The sequence below is a fragment of the Phalangium opilio genome, unplaced genomic scaffold (genome assembly GCF_054372755.1).
Source record: "Phalangium opilio isolate 3A_F unplaced genomic scaffold, DU_Popi_V2 ptg000217l_1, whole genome shotgun sequence".
Classification (NCBI taxonomy): domain Eukaryota; kingdom Metazoa; phylum Arthropoda; class Arachnida; order Opiliones; family Phalangiidae; genus Phalangium; species Phalangium opilio.
The window spans coordinates 13,589,288-13,613,540 of NW_028324218.1; the positions used below are offsets into that span (position 1 = coordinate 13,589,288).

The 24,253-nt window shown below is 37.0% G+C and overlaps 3 protein-coding genes and 1 long non-coding RNA gene across 7 annotated transcripts; all 4 read right to left on the bottom strand.

Annotated features, from left to right (window-relative positions):
• Positions 1-1,324: 1,324 nt before the first annotated feature.
• On the bottom strand, positions 1,325-3,819 carry LOC149616707 (uncharacterized). Its single transcript, XM_089857102.1, has 6 exons — positions 3,755-3,819; positions 3,662-3,688; positions 2,219-2,330; positions 1,923-1,937; positions 1,724-1,826; positions 1,325-1,499 (listed from the first exon to the last, which is right to left on the bottom strand). Exons 1-6 carry the CDS (start codon positions 3,817-3,819, stop codon positions 1,399-1,401), a joined length of 423 nt encoding a protein of 140 aa, XP_089713228.1. The 3' UTR covers positions 1,325-1,398.
• Positions 3,820-11,589: 7,770 nt separating this feature from the next.
• On the bottom strand, positions 11,590-18,289 carry LOC149616708 (uncharacterized). The gene is made up of 4 exons (XR_016375781.1): positions 18,164-18,289; positions 12,179-12,440; positions 11,849-11,956; positions 11,590-11,723 (listed from the first exon to the last, which is right to left on the bottom strand). It is a non-coding gene; the product is annotated as an uncharacterized LOC149616708 (long non-coding RNA).
• LOC149616709 (uncharacterized) lies at positions 12,455-14,945 on the bottom strand. Its single transcript, XM_089856310.1, has one exon. The coding sequence runs from the start codon at positions 14,424-14,426 to the stop codon at positions 12,879-12,881; it is 1,548 nt and encodes a 515-aa protein (XP_089712436.1). The 5' UTR covers positions 14,427-14,945; the 3' UTR covers positions 12,455-12,878.
• On the bottom strand, positions 15,863-18,357 carry LOC149616710 (uncharacterized). Of its 4 annotated transcripts, none has more exons than XM_089856308.1 (2): positions 18,239-18,357; positions 15,863-17,723 (listed from the first exon to the last, which is right to left on the bottom strand). In XM_089856308.1, exon 2 carries the CDS (start codon positions 17,677-17,679, stop codon positions 16,003-16,005), a length of 1,677 nt encoding a protein of 558 aa, XP_089712434.1. In that variant the 5' UTR covers positions 17,680-17,723; positions 18,239-18,357; the 3' UTR covers positions 15,863-16,002. The 4 variants fall into 4 exon arrangements, with proteins under 4 accessions (XP_089712434.1, XP_089712435.1, XP_089712433.1 ...); XM_089856309.1 differs by having other exon boundaries at positions 15,863-17,641; positions 18,239-18,347; XM_089856307.1 differs by having other exon boundaries at positions 15,863-17,876; positions 18,239-18,337.
• Between the last annotated feature and the right edge of the window lie 5,896 nt (positions 18,358-24,253).

Genomic DNA, 24,253 nt, shown 5'->3' on the forward strand with positions numbered 1-24,253 from the left:
AATTTAATTACCTATAATTGGTAATTATCTTTAATTGCTTATTTTGTTTAATTAAGTTTAATCTGTACTTCGCAACTAAATTAGTTGGACGCGCAAAAGTTACAATGACAATTAAGCTAGCTAATTGCCCTACCAATTTGATAATCCGCAGTAAAACGACGTAAGTCCTAGAATGACTTTCTTTATTACTTAACCAAGCAAAAAAGTCTTAAGTTCCACAGTTAAAAGGTAAACCACGTAATTCGGAGCAGGTACCTAAAACTATTAAAAACAATACTTAAACTTTGTTTTTCTTAATGAAACAAAAATTGGCGCCCACTTTAAAAATGGGGCTTTCATTTAAGACCGGTTTCAAATCTATGAAACGTATAGTTATTTTTGTAAGGGTAGTTACAAAATGGAAGTTTGGAAAATTTCCCATGTTATTTCTATGGAGATTCTCTAGTTTTTCGCCAAAATCTGTGATTAATTTTATGGAAATGAAAACCACCCTTAGCAACTTTATGCTTTATAAAATAAACTATTGGATGGATCATCTTGAAATTTTTACCACATATTAAGGGCCCGGATTTTAGTTCAGTAGAAAAATTTCAAAACAATAAACTTAATACGAAAAAAGTTAAAACCAATCCAAAAACCTTCCTTATACATTAGAGCCGTCATCAGGCCTTATCTAGAATAATTGAAGCATATTAAACGTCCACGCATATTCAAAACAAAAAACACGTGATAAAACCGTACGTTGTGAAAATTTTTAAAAACTCGTCTACATATGTCATATACTTTATTATGAAGTTGCTCATAGACACCCATGAATACGTGTACAGTTTCATTGTCTGAAATTTACATATTAATAATGCTATAGTGAGGGACTAAGGCGAGGTTTGGTTATTCTGCATTCATGCGCTTATACGACTAAATTTATGATATGCACTCTTAACAAAACGCGGGGGTTTATTTTGCGCGCGCTTTCCGGTCTACTTAAACAGGGGTTTTCAATGTACTTTCTACGGTATTTGACAAGGTGTCTTTACATTGGGCTGGAATAGGGGAAAGTCGGGAAGTTTTTCTTATGAAACTCCAGAGCCGCAATCGGGAGGAAACTGCGTAATGCATATGCGAAATTTTCCAAGGTTTTAACTTTTCAAACCTCCAAGTTTTTATTTATTTATTTTATTATTAACTTCTTAGCCTAAAACGCAAAATATTTATGTGTACTGTACTCTTGCTTAAGGGTAGTTTTCAATGGGTTAGGCGAAATTAAGCGAACTTTTTTAATAAGAGACGTGTTTTAAGCATACAGAGATTGATTGATTGAAAGTAATTATTGAGATTAACAATCTTAATCTTTATTCTGCAAAATAGTACACATCAAGAAACACATTTTAACCACGTCGATTAACATTCGCAAGCACGACTTTCGCATACACTGTATCTTCCATCGGGACACTTACAAGAATATTTCAACCAGATATTCCTAATATAATTTTGAATGCAATCTGTAAAATAAAGTTAACACTTTAGTAAAAAGGTGGCTTGGTTCAGTGTCATCTGCTGAGGTATTTAAGGGTTAATACAGTATATTACATAACCAAGATGTTAATTAAGAGAGGGGCTTCAAAGATACCATGGATAACGGATAAGTTTGGGTGATTCGCTCTCTCGTTTTGGTTTCCAAAGCGGTAATTTTCTTTAAATTCAGAATTTGCAGTAATTGACTTACCAACTACGCAGTTGCAAGTTAAATCGGGTCCGCAAAGTCCCATTACACTACCATCGTATTCACCATTACGACAGTAACAATCACCAATCTTTCTTGTCGCATTCTTTAACAAAAAGAGGCGATCTTTAAAAACGGAATTAATAATATTTGCTATTTTTCTGTTAAAACTGAAAGTCAGAAACTCTTTAAGACAACTTACTGCTTCCCTGCTGGGCTATCGATTTCATGACGCAACAAACCAATAAGAAACAAATCAGGATTCCTCGAGACATGGTTTTCTTTTCAGTACAGGATGAAGGAGTAAAATTAGATAATGGAAAGACTAATTGAACTTTGCTTAAACTTCTATTGAATTGTATCTAATATTGTCCCCAATTGCAAATAATTTTAAGAGTAATATTTTGAAAACAAATTACGAAGAAGTGTTCGTTGTCGAGTGAAAATTTTCAAAGTTTAGAAATCCGCTTTTAAAAAAAAAATTCAAAGTTTTCTTACCAAAGTTGAAGAGCTTAGAGTTTGAAGCTGACTTTCGAGTTCTCCAGGAGTGTTAGTGATGATTTGGCAAACAAAACATGGTCTTTTATCCACTGTTTTGCTGACGAAGCAACTACAGTTGAAGAGTACATTAAACGTCTACGCAAATTCAAAACAATAAGACAATGAAAGAACGAGTACGTTAAAAATTTTGAAATCCTCATCTATACACTCTAAGAAAATGGGGTGTGCTTTAACACCTTTAAAAGTAGTTCATATGGGTCCAAATTTGACACCGTTACAGGTGTTCATTTACACCCCTGAAAGGGTTTAATAACACTTATTTGAGCAATTGGTGTTAAAGATAAGAATAAAATGGTGCAATATAGGTTTAACACCTTTTTAACTCTTATATCGAACTAAAAGTTAATTTTTTACTCTCATATGAGTGTTGTGCAATTCCTTAAAAGGTGTAGAATAGCACCTTTCCGAGTTTAAATAACGCTTTTAAGAGTGTAGCATAACAAGTTTCGGAGTGACGCATAACACCTTTCAGAGTGTCGTATAACACCTTTCAGAGTGTCGCATAACATCTTACAGAGTGTCGCATGACACCTTTCTTAGAGTCACATGACACCTTTCCTAGAGTCACATGACACCGTTAAGAGTGTTTGATTTGTTAACAAATAGCGCCTTATTCATAGCAAGGTTCCACCTAGAGAGAAGTTAAGAGGACAGTTCTTACATGCAGACCTATACCCCTTTAAGCAAGGGTAGTTCTCGCATCGATGTGAAACTACATAAAAAGTTGGCCATTTGACCGACTTAAAATCCAGCGTGAAACTGCACGGTAAGTTCGTCATTTTCACCGACTTAATAACTTCAGAAAAGGCAGAAAGTTTTAAATTTTAATAAATGCACCGGGTATTAAATTGGTTCCGAGACCATAAAATCCCAGCAGTAGATACACACGTACTCCTCAATTTTAATAATCTCTTTTCACTAAGAGTTTTTCGAGCACCAGAAACGCGTTTGACCAAATCTACTCTACAATGTTTAAAAAAAATCCATTTTCTACTCTAATTTTTCTCAAAATAAAGATAAGACATGTCACAAAAGCATGTGCCCCACATGTTGGCCTCTCAAGCTGGCATCTATAGTCCATAACGGTGGAACGAATTCTACGCTACACCGCGGCCACAGGTCTCTTAAAGGCCTGAATATGAGGGTGCACAATATGCCTCTGGCATCGGTCCAAGGACGTGAGCCCCCCTCTCCCCAATAGTAACAATAATAATAATAGTCGCCCTACTGTGAGGCCAGTACCTAACCTAGTCTCGTTCTATTAGTGTCACACAATACTTTTAAGAGTGTCACATAACACTTTCAAGAGTGCAATAGCGTTGCTAGGGTTTGAAATTTGGGGGCTTAATCTTATTATTCGTATATTAAAGATATACAAACTTGCAGTTTTGAGGAGATTTTGAAAAACTTCAACGGAGCTTTTTTTCAGAACGTAATTTGTTATTGCAGCTTAATTTTAAGTTTTCGTCGAACGATAATTTATCATAGAAGGGAGTTAAGATATCCGCTTTTGATTCCGACGCTGTTAAAGAACCCATATTCAATATTCAATATACCATGGTACTTTAAGCTTAACGGTCATAGCAAGGAGAATCAAAAAGCAAGAACTGTATGAAAATACCCTTCCTTCTTTCGGAATGAAGAATAAAATTCAGTTCAGTTAGGAACATGAAAATGAAAACACGCATTTTTTACGCATAAAAAGGGGAGCCCACAATGCTCGTTTAGGTGAAGATTTTGGAAAGCTGAAAGCCAACCGAAAATATTAGCTCCTTCCGCGAAGAAGGGGAGTTGAAGGTAAGAGCTTTGTTGAAACATTTTAGGAGTTCTTGGTTTCCTTTTTTATTTATTTCATTTAATTTCCTTGCTAATATCCGGGTCACCATATTCAAACCAATTAGACCTCATAGAAAAATGCGCGCGCATACCGCATGCTTTAATTGAAAACTTTCAAAGCGATAACTTTCCATCCCAACTTTCTACTCCCTTCTTTCTTTCCTCTTAAATATTTTCCACGAAGCCCCCCCCCCAACACATACACACACCCATTTAAATTTTATTAAAAGACAAGTCTTCTTTAAAATGTACTTTTTAAATCCAATTTAATGAGGTAGGAGGGTGAAGTTTCGGTGATATCGGTTAACATTTCACCGAGATACAATTTTTTTGAAGTAATTAAAAACTGGATTCACTAACTAATCGATTGTGAAATTCGAAATGCTCATGAATTATTTATCTTCCCCTTTCGGGTCATAATTAAACTAGGCTTAGCAATAACATTACGAATAAGATTAGGCCTAAGCCTAAGCCTTATTTTTTGTATACTTTTCACCTTCCACGTCAACGGGAAAGTTCAACGAACTAACATTATCTTCCGCTAGCTCGAAATTTTGAAGATGAGAATTGCCTTTTTAAGATAATTTTCTATTTATACTCAATCCGAAATTTCATCTAAATATCTATGGAGTTTAACATTAGGAAGCCATTTTTTTTGTGAGTTAGACCAGGGATAGATTTATTTTTTTTAAGAAGGAATGGGTAACTGGGTTATTCGGGTGCGCGTCCAAGTCCACGTCCCCGTTACCCGTGACGGAGGGTTATGAAAGAAGAGGCGGGTCTTATTTTCATTATGGCGTTGTATGTATATCCGGGTCAAATAAGCGTCGTCTGCCCCTTTGTCTGCCAAGTTGGAATGGGCTCGGATTGTAATTTCTAGCATCTCCAATAACCGTTCTTTTAAATGTCAGAGTTTATCAGTTTCATCAAACCAGAACACATTTGAAATACGATTTATTTCTCTTTGATGAAGTTGTAGTGATGTTGTAAAAGTCTTCATAGATATTACAACACGAACCGGTTTTAACCAAACACTAAGCTCACAAAACTCCTGGCTATTCACTAACCCTTGGTTAACTTCATCAAATTCGTTTACAAAATCATGAGGATAGTAGACATGATTGGCTTTAGTAAGAATTAGCGAATACTTTTCACCCTTATAGATGTACTCCAAATCCAAAACACCGGCACCAAATTCACTAACTACCGTCTTAATTGCTATTAAAAACAATTCCCGAATAATTTCCGGACCCTCGCTTTTAGACGGCTCCATTTTGAACCCCTGTGAAGACGCTTATCTGTACAACGCAAGAGGGGTCGTAGTCATAGCGACAGAGGTAAACAGGAATTACGTATTTTTGGCCCTCCTTGTCAGCAACGTCACCAATACGTAGTTTTAGTGAGCCAATAAGATAATTTAATTTTTTGGTTACGTGTTAGTGCTGTGCGAATACTCGACAAGACTCGAGTACTCGATCGAGTATCGAGCCGAGTACACGACTCGATAAGAGATTTTCTGAGACTCGAAAAAGTTTCGAGTATCAAATCAGGGCTCGATAAATACTCGAACCTGCTTTTGGAAGACCTTTTACTCTGAAAATGGGATGTAGTAGCTATAAAAATCTACTAACAAGTCACGTTTATTGGTTAACAGACGCAAGTTATTGCTCATTGGGTAGTTTAGATCATAATACAAGTGTAATGTAGTAGGGTAGTAGCTCCCAGCTGGTTCAATAGTGGAATTAAAAGTAATAAAATACAGTTAAAAGGTCGTTGACTATTCTTATCATTGTTTTATTTTATTAATATATTTCTCTATTCTTATTTTTTATTTTTGAAATTCAGCTTAGTAATTTTCGTTTGGGACTTGCGCGAAGTATAACAAAGGCTAGAAGTGACTTCGGTGAGGAATGATATTCCGAGGAAGATATTAATGAGGAATTAAGTTTGTTAAATTTAAAGGGACTAATATCGTCTGGGAATTGTTTCAAGTAGTTGTCAAGGATCAAAATTACACTAAATGTCTAATATGAGAGCGACAAATAAACAGAAAGTGTGGAAATACTAGAAAATCAATTCCCAATTACTCGATAAATACTCGAAACAAATTTTCCAACTACTCGATACTCGATTCGAGTACTCGAGACTCGGCTCGATACTCGATAAGGGAAAATTTCAATACTCGAGACTCGACTCGAAACCAAAAATTCAAGGCTCGCACAGCCCTATTACGTGTTGAAGGAAGGGGCTCTACTCGGCTATGAGTCGGACTGAAGTAAAGGCCAAACGTTGTCCATTCCTTCTAAAACAAGACGGCCCAAGGGCTCGTAATAGTAGCCATATCGTACGAGTGAATAGCCCCTCTATACCCTACCCTATCGAGTGGATAACCCCTCTATACCTTACCCTAATGAGTGAATAGCGCTATCTTTTTCAATGCTTAAATGATTTACCGTGCATAAAATCAGAGTGAATAGCCCCTCGATTCCCTACTCTAAACAGTGATTAAATTATAACCGTATAAATTTACTTATGCTGTAATTCTAATATTCCGGCGAATCGAAGAACAGATAGTTTTTAGTGATAATCCCCTCGATGAGTTTACAACATAGACTTATGCCGATGCACACTTATCGCATCTTATAAATTTCTAACAAGGACTTATGCCCAGAAACTTTTGAAAGAGAAAGTTTAGTTATAGTGATTACGCATTTTAGTGATTATCCCCTCGAATTACCTTTAGCAATGCTAAAATGATCAGACGCATAACGCCCATTTAACACTATGTTAGCTCTGTCTAAACCCACATTTGAATTAACCGCCAAAACGTTCCAGTCAAACATAACATAGATGACGATAGCTACCGAACGAGAACGAAACACATGAGGTAGGAAACGGGGAAAATCGTTATCTATTTAATTAGCACATACATAAAAAAAAAATAAATATGAAAACCCCAAACATACAAATTCATAAGTATCCGACCCCACAGATAAAAATTCAAAAGTTTCCGACCCCACAGATTAAGAGGTACCCCACCCCACATCACCCCGACATTTTAGAGATAAGAATAAATAATAAAAAACTCGAGGTTTCTATCAAGTCTCTATGGTTGAGTGGGTAGACTGTTTGTCTTCTACGCCAGCGGTCCGGGTTCGAATCCCGGGTCTGACCTGAAAAAATTTTAATTAAAATTAAATCTCTAACCGAGCCCAGTAACCCCTATGGGTGGGTTGTGGTAATATAAAGTTCCTTTTAAGCTAAAATCTGACGATAACGAAGCGACAACCCCGGCCACTACTACTACTACTACTACTACGACGGCTCGGGTCAAACTAAGAGCCTATCGTATACTTAGATATGGCTAAAAAATAAATCTATCCCTGGTTAGACCTAGACCCAAATTTTTCCGACCAAGTGTGTACACTTTTTCACAACCTAACTTCATAGCACTAGCAAACGCTGAAAAGATATAGTAACTCAATTTTCGTAGTATGGAATAAAGTTGACAATTTTTTTTTAGATTTCGAAATATTTTCTTACTAATTTAATTAAAATTTTCAATTCAAATCTCGTGATCCATTTCACCATTTCGGTTCTCAAATTATGGTCTCCAAATTTTTTCAATAATAACCTTTTATGCCTAATTTTATGCTTGCCTAAAGATAGATTATAACAATTAAATACCTAGAGAATAATTCTCTATAGTTTCCCGCGGATCCAGCGAATTTCTAGCATAGTTTATTTCCATACTGTGCGTTGTATTAACGAAACACCATTGCAAGCTACGTTATTCTTAAACAAGACGGCCCAAGGGCTCGTAATAATAGCCACATCATACGAGTGAAAAGCCCCTCTATACCCTACTCTAATGAGTGGATAACCCCTCTATACTTTACTCTAATGAGGGGATAACCCCTCTATACATTACCATAATGAGTGAATAGCGCTATCTTTTACAATGCTTAAATGATTTAGATTTACCGTACATAAAAATCAGAGTGAATAGCCCCTCGATGCCCTACCCTAAACAGTGATAACCGTAATACCGGTAGAGGCAGAGCGGAGCCTCAGCCAGTCAAGGCCGGCGCCCGCGGGAAGGGGAAATGTAACAAGCTATACCTTTCTTTCCATTTACCTTTAAAAAATATAGATTATTAATGGTTATTTTAAGAATTAAAGTCGCCACTTCCACTTTAATGAAGTCTGGTGGAGTATACGACTCCAAAGAAGTATCCGACCCAAAAGATACAAATTCAGAAGTATCGACCCCAAAAGTGCAAATTCAGAAGTATCCGACCCCAATGATACAAATTCGGAAGGATCCGACCCGAAAGATACAAATTCGGAAGTATCCGACCCGAAAGATACAAATTCGGAAGTATCCGAACCGAAAGATACAAATTCGAAAGTATCCGACCCGAAAGATGCCAATGCAGAAACCCCAAAGATACAAATTCAGAAAATATAAAGAAAAGAAATATAAAGACCAAATGACACAAATTCAGAAGTATCCGACCCCAAAAATACATAAGTATCCGACCCCAGAAATAAATAGGGCCCTCCCTCATTCCCAACCCTTTAGAGATAAATTAAAGGAAGAAAACTCGCTATTATTGTCAAGCCCTCGTGGTATAGTGGTAGGGTGTCTTACTGCTGCATAAACGACCCGGGTTCGAATCCCGGCTATAACCTGAAATTTTTTAATGAAAATAAAATCTGTAACCAAGCTCAGTTACCCCTATGGGTGGTTTGAGGTACTATCAAATTCCTTTTAAGCTAAAATCTAACGATAACGAAGCGACAACCCCGGCCACTACTACTACTACTACTACGACGGCTCGGGTCAAACTAAGAGCCTCATCGTATACTACGATGTGGCTAAAAAAGGGGTCGCTTTATTTAACAACTCCAGAACTAATTAAGGCTTTCCTAAAATCGTTTCTCCCCAAAAAGGCACAGATATTATATGTATAAAACAAGATTATATGTATAAAACAAGATTATATGTATAAAACAAGTTTTGCGGCGTCGCTCGCCTGTAATAAGAACTTCCATCAAAATGATATAAAGAATGGGTACATTTTACTGATGACTATTATTTTTGTAGCACCCTGGGAGCGAAGGCACTCGGCGTTGCCCGTCAGCCCGTCGGGACATTTTCTTTTTACTTTTCCCGCGGACCTTATTCCATAAAGAAGGGTTTTAAGTTTTTAGCCGCCATTTATAAAGATGGCAACAAATCGAACCCGAAAGACCATTCAGCCCGTCTATGGGTTAAAGGAAACCAGTGTACTAAATATTTGTGAAATTGGTTGAAACGCGCGGACTTTGTTGAACAGAGAAGATTTTTTACATTTCGGGGCGCCATTTTTTAAGATGGCGGTGGGTTGAAAAAATCTTTCTTAGTACGCGCCTACTACTTATGAGTAACGTTCCTCCAAATTTTCAGTCTTCTAGGGCAAGCGGTTTGGGCTGGGCGTTGATTATCAGTCAGTCTGTCAATCAATCAGTCAGATTTATATAGATATAGATGATTGACACTCATTCAAACTCACAAAGGGCCATGCAGCAAATTAGAAATTAGTATAGGTATTGCAATTTGAAATTAAGTTTAATCAATATGAAAATTCTGGTATTAATTGCGTAGTTCAAACATCTGAAATTTTAAAAATGTATAAATGGGGCATTTCAGAACAAAAAAGAGAGCTAATTTTCAGGTATGAAGTCGTACAGAAACTGTTATCGCAAAAACTTATGTCGTTTTACTATTTGTGATATAAGCTCTCGGTCATTCTTTTTACTGGCGTACTCTGACATTTATCATACATTATGTATTCCGCTCATTTTATGGTTGTCTTTAATTATATCAAAAATTTATTTCATATGCAACTGAGCGTTCAATCTAAAAAATGTTTGTCCAAGGTATGGTTCATAGTCTATAGTTCAAGTATTTTTTTCTTGAAAACAAGGGAAGTTGTAAACTTGAAATGAAAACTACATTTTTTTTAGAAAGATAAATATTGAGTCTTTAGTAAGGTACGCTAAAATTTATATGCAATAAGGGACAAAAGCCTATTTGTAAAAGTGTCCAAATTTAGACCGGCTGAACATGTAAATCGGATCCTTTCCCGAGACTCTCAAAAAAGTACTAATATAACAATGGAATTTGCAACAAACGCTTTTTGCCAAGAACTCCTAACAATGTTTTTAATGAACTATGGGGTAAAATTCTCAATTTCTTCAGTATGCAATATTATGAGATATTGGGATTTCAATTAGGCGGGGGAAAAATTAAATAAAAGCAATGTAAAAACGACCATCTATGGCCAACAACGATGACCATGACCGTCTAGCTAAAAGACCTTCGAAGATACTCTCTGAGCATTACAAAATATCCTACCTGTCCCTGCCATTGTAGAAGTACTTGGTTTTACTTAGAAAATCGAAAACCAAGCAGAGCGAGACGAAATATTTATATAAATCCAATGAAATCTGAACTTTGAACGAAAAATATCTAGAAATATTGGCTCGAATTTCTTGAATACGACGCTGGAACCGTTATCTTAAATAGTATCCCAACACCTGCTTCAAATAGCGTATCATTAACGTAAGACAAAACAGAGGCGTTGAATACACTGTGTTTGACCTAAAATATATATTATTGGAATTCATTATGTTTGGCTCAGCCGAGTGTCTGTGTGATCACCCACAGTTTAATGTTTTACGAAGTTCATTATCACATGAGATCCAATGACGCGAAGAAGTATTTCGCAGACTTTCTTTGGTTAATAAAACGTTTGTAAGTTCTAAATTTTGTAGGCGAAGGATAGTGTTAAATGCTAAACAATATTTGTAGAATCTCGAATAAAAAGAAAATGTTTGAATGATTTGGGTTTCAAATTATTTTACGTAGGTTTAATATAATTAATATTTTAAGCCCAGCATAAGTTTCCGGCTATTTATATCAATCTAATCTAGGACTCCAGTCCACTAAGTTTTAAGTTCACCATACCAGAAACCGCCGGGGACTCCTTTAACTCCCCCTCACAGAAGGGACACTCCAATCCACTTTTGGGTACAACGCCGAACCCCAATTCTTCTATCGCTTTCTTCAGTAAATCCCTGTTGAAAGAGAGAGAGAATGATAACGTATGTAAAATAACTATCTTGTTATAGATTTATATGGTTTTCAAAACCCCGCCAATTATGTCAATATATATATAAATTAGCCATATTTAAAGGAGGTAGGAGATGAAATATATGTAAATAATGAATCTAGTTTCTCTCTTTAAATCTTTTTTTTTTTTCGTTTTTTTTTCATAAATTATAAAAAACTTTTTGTTATCATTAACAATTTTTGGGATACCAATCCCCGGCGCCAGAGCCCATGAAAACTACATCATTTTTGATGTAGTAAATGCTACCCCAATAGTAATAACATCTACTATTCATACAATAGAAAACTATCGAGGTAGCATCACACGTGCTCTGGTACCCTCGACTCCGTAAAGCATTACCCCCGCAATGCAAACAGTGTGGGGTACAGTATGCTTCGGGTAAACGGGCATATCCTTCGGTCCAAAGTTGATCGAAATCTCATCCCCTGGGAGTAGAGAAAAGAAAAATAAAATATAAGTAAACAAAATTCAAAACGTTTTAGAAGGCAGGTGATGATAATATAATTAATATTAAATAAAAATGAAGTAAACACGTCCATGGAAAACTTACGGCCAGACTATTGCCTCCTCCTCCTCATCCTCAGAGCCGTCGGATGATAGGAGAACCTCCATGAACCCCTCGTCTACAGACCATTCGACGTATTCGAGCGGAGGTGGGCTAAAATAAATAAATATTAGGATCATAAACCATCATATTTCATACGGTAAACTTTAACTCGCGGTATGCTAAACTATTTATTATATATTTTTAAATTAACTCGTAGCACGCTAAACTATTAGCCATTTTAACCAGCAGTATACTAAATGATCAACTATAGTATATTTTAAATTAACTAGCAGGACACTGAAGTATTAACTTTTATATTTTTAAGTAACTCACACGTAGACTTGGGGGTTCATGGCAGCCACTGGAGGTTCCACAACTTGACCGGGGTCAGCATCATTGTGAGGGCATGGGGTGATGGCAGAGAAAGCACGTCTATAGGGTGGACGCTCTGATAACATCTACTATTCATACAGTAGAAAACTATCGAGGTAGCATCACACCCTCGACTCCTAAAGCATTACCCCCGCAATGCAAACAGTGTGCCTCGGGTAAACGGGCATATCCTTCGGTCCAAAGTTGATCGAAATCCCATCCCCTGGGAGTAGAGAAAAGAAAAATAAAAAATAAGTAAACAAAATTCAAAACGTTTTAGAAGGCAGGTGATGATAATATAATTAATATTAAATATAAATGAAGTAAACACGTCCATGGAAAACTTACGGCCAGACCACTGCCTTCTCTAATACTAGGCCATGAAATACGAATAAAAAGGGGGTGGCAGATAGGATTTCACAAATGCCGCTAGATGTCGCATTTCTGAGGTTTTAAACTGGCGGCAAATTCAAAACTATGGGAAATTGTTGAAAGCTTGCAAGTGGACGGTTATAGGTATTGAGGATAATATTGGAGCTGACTTAAATAACCAGACACATTAAATTTCAAACGACAAGTTTATTTTAAACTTGTTAAAACAAAAAACTGCATTTATCACAGCATCTTTCTTATGATCACAGTGAGTGTGGGTAAAATTTGTTTACATTTTTACAGTTTTTCTAGAAAGAGGTTTGTTTTTGAATTTCTTGTAAGATTCTTTGCGATCAGTTAAATCTTTCGCGTAGTTGTCTAACAACGGTCTTATAAACTTTGATAAAAGTAGTTTCGTTAATGGCAAATAACTATCACAGTCACATTTTAAAGCCTTCTCAAAATATGGTTGAATGATATGTACTAGTATCATCAATGAACATCGTTTTGAAATGAAGAGCATTGCTTCCTTTACAAAATCTGCAATAACAATTAAAATGTTCGTCAAATAGTTGCTGGGATATCTATATCCCCCACGATCCAGCATATGTATTAAACTTAAAGCTTTTGCGTTGGATCTAGGTTGGGAGACACGATCCAAGCACATTTCACATTGACTGTTTTCTTCGGCTACTCGAACAATATATCCGCCTATCAAAGCAGCTGCGGTGTTTCTTAAAGTAGGCAAAACCGAATCCAGAGGAGACAACGTGTTCATGCGTACAAGAATATTCATAACCCAGTCTGGTACTTCTTTGACCATACTTTCTAATGTTGCCAAGGTGATTATTCCTTTTGGTGGTGGTAATGCGTGAATGTCCTTCACAGTGGTTGACAATATTTCAATGTTTTGAGGTTCTATATACGCGTTGCCAAATTTGGATGGTTTTAAAAGTCCAGTCTTGAGAGTGTTTTCTACGGCGGTTGTACAAGATCGGGCATCCATCATATGATTGTAGCCGCCTTTGGGGCGAAGGTGACTAAAGAACATTTCTATCGCATCAGATGAGAATTTGGACGTTAGGACGAAAAGGAAATCAATTTCTAGAAGGTGTTTTATCATGGCTACCGTTGAAGTTGTCGTTAATATCAATGCAGCGAATGTCTCTTGTAGGTCATAGAGCTTTTTAATGAACTTTGAAGAAATGACAGAGCCTATGAAGACCATCACTCTAGCTAGAAAGAGGTTTCTAAGGTTTTTCATAATATGGCTTTGGTCAAACGCCAGAAACAGCTTACGCTCCTTATCAAATGGGTGTTGGATTACTGGCTTCAGAGTCCCATTACCTAACTTCTTGTAGGTTGCAACATTGATTTTGGCATTATCGCTAACGAGGCGCATAATCTGGAACCCTTGTTTTTCAACTTCGTTAATCACCTCCAATGTCATTTTATACTGACTTTCTGCGGCTAATTTTGCAACAAAAAAGTAAGCTACCGGCATACGAAAATCAGTTGATAAGCTTTGGTAATAGAAGCACAGAAGATGTGTTGCTAGTGTTTCCGATACCCCCACTTCATCTCGAGTGATGTCATTTTCGCCAAAGAACAAATCCATTTTTCGATCATAGAGATATTTTGATTTGATCGCCATCTCATCAAAAATTAATGACCCGATACACTGATAATCTTTTTTACCTCTCCGTGTGACGTAGTCCAGGAGAGGTTCTGTAACGGCCGTGTCTGTCTGTCTGTGTGTGTGTGTGTCTGTCTGTCCGTTGTTACACCCACGTGACCGCGTTCGCAGTTTGCGTATCGGAGCAAACGTGTTCGCCATTTCCGAACTGCTTTCACAGTCACGGAAATGGCTCCTCTACTTGAGTTCTCACACCACCATCTTCTGATCTTTGTCCATCCCACATGAACACCAGTCTGGTACTTATCTGGCTTCCAACACCATCATCTTCTGTTCTTTGTCAATCCCACATTGACACATTTATCAACGCGTCTTTCAAGTTCATATTTGTTGTTCTTGACTCACTTTGAACATAAATTAAAGATGTATAATGAAGGATTAAATTAACATTTTTCGATGTGTTGCATTTTAAGTAAATGAAGAAGTATTTTCTATTATTGTTCTCCAATAGCAATTTTGGGCCGAGCTTGAGCTTAATGTGTTAAATTTGAAGAAAAGTTCAAAACTTTTTCGTAAGCGTACATTTTGCCTATTGGTCGTAAAAGCTATCCAGGGAGTATTTTCCCTTCGATTTTGGTAAAATTAATTATGGAAAATATTAGGTTGCCTAAATATAGCTTTATCTTCTCGGGATTTTATGATAAGAGCCTTACAGCTGCGTTCTATAGATAGAGGAGTTTTCAATCTATAAAATTAAAATGAGCCCTTTAAGTATTCATTTGAAGGTACCAAACATAAATTAGGACGTTTTTAAGAAAACTGTTCAAAATTAGAGCTGTTCCAAGTTAGGACTACTGAGTACTGACCCCTAATTGAATGTTTTCCCGTTTACTGCATGACTTTTAGACGAACATACCAACAAGGGTGAACCAGCACAGAAAAAAAAATCTCCAAAGTGTAAACTTCATGAAGTTTTTTATGGTCTTGTAGCCTAGAATCAGTCTTGAATTTCATCTGAAGAGATAAACAGAGACAGTATCCACGCACACATTCGTACAGATAACGTCTCTCTTTTAACTCCATAAATTTAAATTGAACTGAATCCTAAAATCAGAGAGATAAAAAAACTAATAAATCCTTTTAGAACTATCAAACAATCGCTCGCTTCGTTTTAAAGCTCTTTCAGCTTTTCAAAGGCTAGAATTAGCAATCAAGATATTCTTCCAATTGTTGTAGCTTTCTTAGTTCGTAAAATTATCCACTCATGCATCGGTATCCTTAAAGATGCGATTTCGATACGATAAAAATGGGAATTGTATTGCGCAAATGAGTCGACGACCCCTGCAGTTACCCTAAATATTTCTTCACCAACCGTAGGAAAGTTTTCATTGGCCGCCAGATGAGGAGAAGAATGAATGTCTTGTGGTATTTTCCAGATGTATCGTGAGAGACCAAAATAATTTTCTCATATTTTGACCATTTTGGTGAGATGCCGATCTTTTAACTATAAGTTTCAGTAATTTTTGTAACGCGTATCCTCAAAGAAAATGTAATGACTGCACAAAACATGTTGTTTTTTTTTTGAGTTTTCGAAATCATGCTAAAATAATTAAATCTTAAAGTAAGCAATTCATCAATTCGAGTAACTTTATTTGAAAACAAAGTAAGAAACGCGCGCGTATTGTTACAATAAAACGATAGCGTGAAATTGTAATGATTACTTAAATGGAAAACAGACATAAGACTTCTTAGCCACACTACGATACATCAAAATGGATTAAATGACGGGATTCAAATTAACTTTAACCACCTCGTAAAGATAAGGTGCTTCTTTCATTCTGATGTAATAGCATCCATGATAATTCCCCGAATCTTCCAATTTGGTCAAAATAATGGAACACTGTTTATTGGTAAACTGAGTTTCATGATCAACAACGTCATTGTTATGAAAACCAAACTCCTCCTTCAGGTGATCAATTGGTTCTTCCCATTTTACACTTAATTCCCGCCTCATTGCTTCAGAATATGGGCCATAAATCGCTTCGTTAGCGGAAAGAGGCATTGCAGATTCTTTTTCCAATTTGACACAATTGAAGTGTAGCTCTGAACTAAAATTATCATTCGACACGGGTTCAGCTTCTTTCTTCATTTCCTCAGAGGTTATGGTTGAACATATGGTATTAAATTTACGCTCAGAAAGTCCTTGGTTGAAGTTGGAACCGATACGTTCTGAACGAGTACAATTCGACTCTGTTGCGTTTCTGGGTTCATCAGGATCTTCTTTCTTCATTTCCTCAGAGGTTATGGTTGAACATATGGTATTAAATTTACGCTCAGAAAGTCCTTGGTTGAAGTTGGAACCGATACGTTCTGAACGAGTACAATTCGACTCTGTTGCGTTTCTGGGTTCATCAGGATCTGATTCAGAATGGATTTCGACAAAGTCTCCAACAGCAGTTGATCTACTTTCAGACCGAACATCTTTAGAATCTGGAAAATTCGATTCAATGTTTCCCTGATTTGGCTTTTCAGAATTGTCTTTGGTATAAATACGTTCACGCTTGATGCTTCGACAAATATTTTCGTGGGAAATTAAAGACTCACGACTTTTGAAAACTATCATACAAAATCGGCATTTCCGAATAAACTTTGAAGGACCATATTTGTTTTCCCCTTTGGACTCGACAGTTTTCTTAATTTCTCGCTCAACTCCAGATTTTGATGGATGACGACTAACAATGTGAGCTCTTAAACTCTGCTTTGACTTGGCTGCGAAATCACAAAAAGAACACTTGAAAGGACGCTCGTCACTGTGAGTCGCGACATGTGTCTTTAAACTCCCACGTATCCGGGTACGGTAATCGCAAATATCGCATTTGAATGGACGTTCATGACTGTGAGACGCAACGTGCTGCTTTAAATTCCCGCGAATTCGGGCGCGGTAATCGCAAATATCGCATTTGAACGGACGCTCATCACTGTGAGACAAGATGTGGTTCTTCAAAGTCCAGCCAGTTCGGGCGCGGTAATGACAAATATCGCATTTGAAAGGACGTTCAAGACTGTGAGTTGAGACGTGTGTGTTTAAATTCGACCGAAAATGAGTACGATAATCACAAATATCGCATTTGAATAGACGCTCATGGCTGTGAGTTGAGACGTGTGTCTTTAAATTCGACCGAAACCGGGTACGATAATCGCAAATATCGCATTTGAACGGACGTTCATCACTGTGAGTCGTTAAATGTCTCTTTAATTTATCACGTGTTCGGGCGCGGTAATCGCAAATATCGCATTTGAAAGGACGCTCATCATTGTGAGTCAAGACGTGTTTCTTTAAATTCGACCGAAAATTTGTACGATAATCACAAGTATCGCATTTGAATGGACGCTCATCATTAAGTCGCGACATGTTTCTATAAATTCCTTCCGCACTTGAGCATAATGTTTTCATTCATATGTAATCGATAGTGGATACTGAGCGTTGAAAGGAGATGGCTATTCATGCAAAAATGAGAATAGCATACAACAGTTGTCTTTCCAGTTCACCCAAGGATTTGCAAACAGAGGGGTCCAACTGATTCAGTTTTTTTTTTGTTCCTGAGCCAGTGTAAGCTAAAGCCAGTGTGCCGCACAGCTTGGCTTAGGAAACTGGTCATGCATAGGGTTATTATAATAATCAATTAAGTGAGTTAAATAATTAAATGTACAAATTAAATATTGAGATGGCAACGTAATAACAATTTAAATTGTCCAACAATGAGGGCTTACGTGACAGACACAGGAAGGGCATTCCAAGAAACTATAGTGCGATATTAACCTCAGAATAGGGACTTGGCAGTACTACGTCATGCAACGTCAGGCTACCTTCCACTAGTGCTAAAAAACATACCAGGAGGAGGGGCTTGTGTAGCTTTCATTCTGTTAAAAAAACATACCATAATGGCGCTGGGGGCGGAGTTAAGCATGAATTGCCAAGTCCCTATTGTAGTGATGAAGAATTATCTCCTTACGCTGTCACTCTGTTTGAAATGGCCGATATGATAATGACCAGGGGATTCCAGACCTCACCCAATATGTAAGTAGCCGATCAAAGAGGCAGGTCAAATATTAAACTGTCCATTAGTCATGGAAACCTGGATTAATATTTTGACATTATTAGTCCATGAGCCAGGTGTTCAATATCACATTTTCGAGTACCAACTCTAGGGACTAAAAACGAATGTAATTTTCGGAAAGATGGTTGGATAGGGTTTGCAAAACCGTGTGATGGCACTGTCTATCGCCCAGCTATTCAAGATGGCGCCGGTTTCAAGATGGCGGCTTAAGGAAAATTTAAATCGGCTGTATCTAATGAACTACTAATTGTATTGCAATGTTTAATATCTCCAATGGAAGATGTTAAACAGTTCTTTAATTTATGTACACTGGTGTTTCATCATAAATTGCATATTTTTGCAGAAAATTACCAAAAAAGAGATTTTGACCTCCTAAAGATACGATGTTTTGTTTTATTAAAGGAAAACACTACGACTTGGAAAATTTTCAACATCATATATCATATCTACATTAAATAAGCTGCATTTTAAGCTATTATTTACCTTCCTACGTTAATTTATGAATAAGTGGTGGAAAGAAAGATTTAGGGGCTGCCTTACTTTTAGTCAAATCTGGAGCGTTTTATTGTGCTTTATATATTTTTCAAAAAAATAAAAATTACCTTATTCAGTTGGAGATAATAATTTTAATAGTTATTTCGTTTTAAACTTAAAAATAACACATTTTAATTTAAGTGCAGCAATGGTTTAGATTCACTACAAGCGGCGCTGTTAGCCTAGTGTTATGAATTAGTCATACCAAAATACAACGCAATAAAGATAACGTGGTATTTTTATGACGACGTCGACGAATGTTTTTTGTATGCAGTTCAGTAGGTGCCCAAAATGTCGCGTGAAAAAGGAACTAGCTGTGTTAGAAAGCCGTGTATTCTTTGTAACAAAGAATCACCTTTAACAGAATTGACAATTCCTCAAGATGAACAATCATGGCAGTCTCTTCGTAGTGCGGCGGAAGTTAGAAATTTTGAGCCAATACTGAAACTGGTCTTCTCTGAATCAACAATGGATAATTTATACTACCATAGGAACTGCCGAGCGAAATTTACAAGTAAGAAAACTTTATTGAAACTTGGGAAACAAGCCGAGTCTGCTGGAAAAGAGTTTTCTGAATCTCAAGATACCAGAAGATCGTCAAGGGCCGGTCCCTCAAAATCCAGAGTTTATGACTCTGTTTGCATTTTTTTGTGAAAAAACATCCAAGTATCTTAAAGGGTCCAACACCCGTGAGCAACTAACACAGTCAATGGAATTAAGAGCAGACGAGACTGTTCGAAAAGTTGCGATTGAGCGAGCTGATGATCGTTTAATAGCCCTAACTAGCAGAGACATTGAGGCCGCAGAAGCCCACTATCACAAATCATACTACAAAGACTACTCTTGAAAAATCAACCCTTCAACCATGAAGTCAGACTCTGAATTATTAGACGCTTACAGTGTTGCTGAAAAAGCAGCCATTTCTGAATTGTTTTATGAATTACGTCATCGAATATTTCTTGAAACTCCGGTCTGTTCCTTATTTCATTTAACTTCAATGCTAGAGTCACTAATGGAAAATAAACGATCATCAGCTCGCTCAATCGCAGCTTTTCGAACAGTCTCGTCTGCTCTTAATTCCATTGACTGTGTTAGTTGCTCACGGGTGTTGGACCCTTTAAGATACTTGGATGTTTTTTCACAAAAAATGCAAACAGAGTCATAAACTCTGGATTTTGAGGGACCGGCCCTTGACGATCTTCTGGTATCTTGACATTCAGAAAACTCTTTTCCAGCAGACTCGGCTTGTTTCCCAAGTTTCAATAAAGTTTTCTTACTTGTAAATTTCGCTCGGCAGTTCCTATGGTAGTATAAATTATCCATTGTTGATTCAGAGAAGACCAGTTTCAGTATTGGCTCAAAATTTCTAACTTCCGCCGCACTACGAAGAGACTGCCATGATTGTTCATCTTGAGGAATTGTCAATTCTGTTAAAGGTGATTCTTTGTTACAAAGAATACACGGCTTTCTAACACAGCTAGTTCCTTCTTCACGCGACATTTTGGGCACCTACTGAACTGCATAAAAAAACATTCGTCGACGTCGTCATAAAAATACAGTAGCGTCGCTAGGGTTTGAAATTTGGGGGGGGGGGGCTAAATCTGGGCAAACTAGTTATTATAAGAACTTAATAAAAAAAATTGCAAAATGGGTTCATTGGACAATGTGTAGACCTTTAAAACTATCCGCAAATATGTGTCAACGTGAAATTATTCGTATTTAAAAGATATACAACCTTTTATTGTTAAAAACTACGGAACCGATTATGAAGGATTTCCACTCGTCTTGAGTTTATTTTTAGTTTTGGTTAGCTTTTAGTCAACACTATTGGGACTCGCTTCGAAAGAACCTGAAATATTTTACTTGTCTCGATCTGTTCTTTTCTTCAAAACTGTACTGTTTGATATTGAAATTCATCTCCGCAGACATGAAACTTAACGAATGTATCATTTTAATTTTTTATATATTGCTACAGAATTTTAGGTTGCTAACTGGAATTTTTTGGTAGGGTTTACGGATTATTTTGGGGGGGGGCTAAGTTTGGAATTTGGGGGGGCTATAGCCCCCCCCAAAAAAGGCCTAGCGACGCCACTGTAAAAATACCACGTTATCTTTATTGCGTTGTATTTTGGTATGACTAATTCATAACACTAGGCTAACAGCGCCGCTTGTAGTGAATCTAAACCATTGCTGCACTTAAATTAAAATAACTATTAAAATTATTATCTCCAACTGAATAAGGTAATTTTTATTTTTTTGAAAAATATATAAAGCACAATAAAACACTCCAGATTTGACTAAAAGTAAGGCAGCCCCTAAATCTTTCTTTCCACCACTTATTCATAAATTAACGTAGGAAGGTAAATAATAGCTTAAAATGCAGCTTATTTAATGTAGATATGATATATGATGTTGAAAATTTTCCAAGTCGAAGTGTTTTCCTTTAATAAAACAAAACATCGTATCTTTAGGAGGTCAAAATCTCTTTTTTGGTAATTTTCTGCAAAAATATGCAATTTATGATGAAACACCAGTGTAAATAAATTAAAGAACTGTTTAACATCTTCCATTTGAGATATTAAACATTGCAATACAATTAGTAGTTCATTAGATACAGCCGATTTAAATTTTCCTTAAGCCGCCATCTTGAATAGCTGGGCGATAGACAGTGCCATCACACGGTTTTGCAAACCCTATCCAACCATCTTTCCGAAAATTACATTCGTTTTTAGTCCCTAGAGTTGGTACTCGAAAATGTAGGTGGCTCATACACTATATTACCTTGAATTTGAAGCTCTAGGATAACGTACTTTCCCTCGCTCGCTCGCAAAAATCTCTTTCAGAAAACAGAGCAGACGACACACACTGTTCAGATTTAAAGAGCGGGTGCGGAAATAAGCTAATATGTTTCTTAAAATTAGGGAACAGCTTTTTTACATGAAATTATCATTATTGATAGCCGGGAGTGTGGCGCACTCCTGTAAGCCAAGCGTCTGGGCGGCAAAGTTTGAGGGAATAAGACACATGTCGGCGATCCTACCCTATAGGCATGGACGAAGGATGCGCGTGAAAAACATTCGACGCTCAACAGGATGTGAAACTCCCTGTACTAAAAAGTAGACTAGTCGATACTAGCGCCGCCTGGCTACCAGCGCTGGAAACCCTCGCGGGAAAAATAAAAAATACTGGACATAAGAAAAAATCCCTCTGTTTTGCTTCTAGCAGACGACGCTAAGGAAAAAAATTTACGGTAGCGACCAGTCTTGGAAATAAGGATTTTTTTGAAACTAGTCCTCGGGACCAGTGACCCCCAGCGTCTACAATATTAAACTGGTCCTTGGGACCAGTGACCCTATCCCTAATTTATTTTTTACTAATCCTATGGAAAAATTAAGGGAGTATTTCGTTGACGCACAGCCCATTCGATCGGGCTATAGATGCAAAATTATGTCAAAAATCAGAGTTAACTGCGTCATTGGGGGAACACCGTTTTTTGGTCCTAATTTTGAAAATACTGGTTGAAATCTCTTGAAATTTTAATGAGATTTGCAAAATAATGTTTGGTACTTTTGTGCAAAATTTTCTCTTACAAAGCTTTTTGTAACAACATTAAAACGAAAATGAACCATAATTTAATGGCTTAGTCTCAAACAGTTTAAATTTGTTTCCTTCAGCTTCACTGGTTCGAGTCTCTTGAAATTTTAGTGAAAGGCATATTTAAAGGTTTTAAATTATTGTGGAAAATTTCCAACTTTTAAAACGAATAGTCCTTTTCCTAAAATTTCCCTAAGCGACTAAATAGGTTGTAGGATTATGCACAAGCACAATTTTAATGAATTTTTTGGAAGTGAATTGTTTCTTTGAAAACTTCGAAAATTTGCATCATAACTTAAAACCGTTCAATGTGCCTCTCACTAAAATTTCAAGAGATTCGAACAAGTGAAACGGAAAAACTTATTAAACCGTTCCAAGACCAAGCCCTTTAAGTAGGGCTAATTTTCGTTCTAATATTTATACAAAAAAACTATAAAAGGGAAACTTTTAAAAATTTCCAAAACATAGCAAACGCTGTTTTGCACATTAAAATTTCAAGAGGTTTGCACCAGTAGTTTCAAAATTAGGGCAAAATAACTGTGTTCCTCCCATAGCCGGTCATGTTAAAAGCTGGCTCCTTGGATTTTTCGAGCGAAAAAGCCCATAATTACCAACACACGCTTTTACATAGGAAAAAAATTGTGTGAAGCCAAAGCGTGATCGAGTGGCTGTGGTTGTAGCAAGGAAGGCAACTTAGGCAAGAATGAGAAAATGTCAAGGCTAGGAGACTATATCCATGGAGTAGAAATTTATAATGACTATAATTTTTAAACTGGTCCCTCCTGAATTTTCATAAAAATTCTCAATTAATAAACTGGTCCCAAGGACCAGTAACCCCCGGATTTTGAATAAAAAAACTGGTCCGAGCAATTAATAAACTGGTTTTTGACCTGTGGACCTGTGCTATTTCCAAGACTGGTAGCGACTAGCGCGTGTTTTTTTCTTATGTCAAGTATTTTTTATTTTTCCCGCGAGGGTTTCCAGCGCTGGTAGCCAGGCGGCGCTAGTATCGACTAGTCTACTTTTTAGTATAGGGAGTTGCACATCCTGTAGAGCGTCGAATGTTTTTCACGCGCATCCTTCATCCATGCTATAGGTGCCGACTGCCCCGTGTCCGCCGGAGGTGACTTGACCCCCACACCCCGTCCGTCACCTCCCAAGTAAACATCATTTCCTTCTCCTGCTTACACACATACTGAACCCTGAATAATCGCATCCTTGCCGCGGACGTAAGAGCCCAATTCGCATTGAAACCTCAAAAAAAAAATCATTATTGATAAATTAATTAATATTTATTTCGAAAAAATAATTCGCTAAAATCATAGAGGCAAGGTGTGGTTACAGGGAAATATTATGAGCTAAGCATAGTTTAGTGTAACGCTAAAAGGACGTGCACGCGATTCCATGGATAAAAGGGAACTGGTAAAAAAGTTACCGCTTTGATAGTTCAACAAGGGCAAACATCATTTTGCATTACTCCGTGTGGTTTCCAATGTGCTAAGGTTGTACAACATCCAACTAAGGCGATACAATGTCTTATCATACACTGTAAAGTTACGAAGACTGCCACATAAACTTGAGAAATGCCTGCCTAATTCGATATGCGCGAAATACAGCGACCACGACACTAGAAGATGCCATTTCTAGACTAGCATACATTTTTTAGCCACATCGTACATCGTAGATTTACGATGAGGCTATTAGTTTGTCCCGCGAGCCTGTGGTGGGTGTGGTGGTAGCAGGTGGTAGTAGCATGGACGAAGGATGCGCGTGAAAAACATT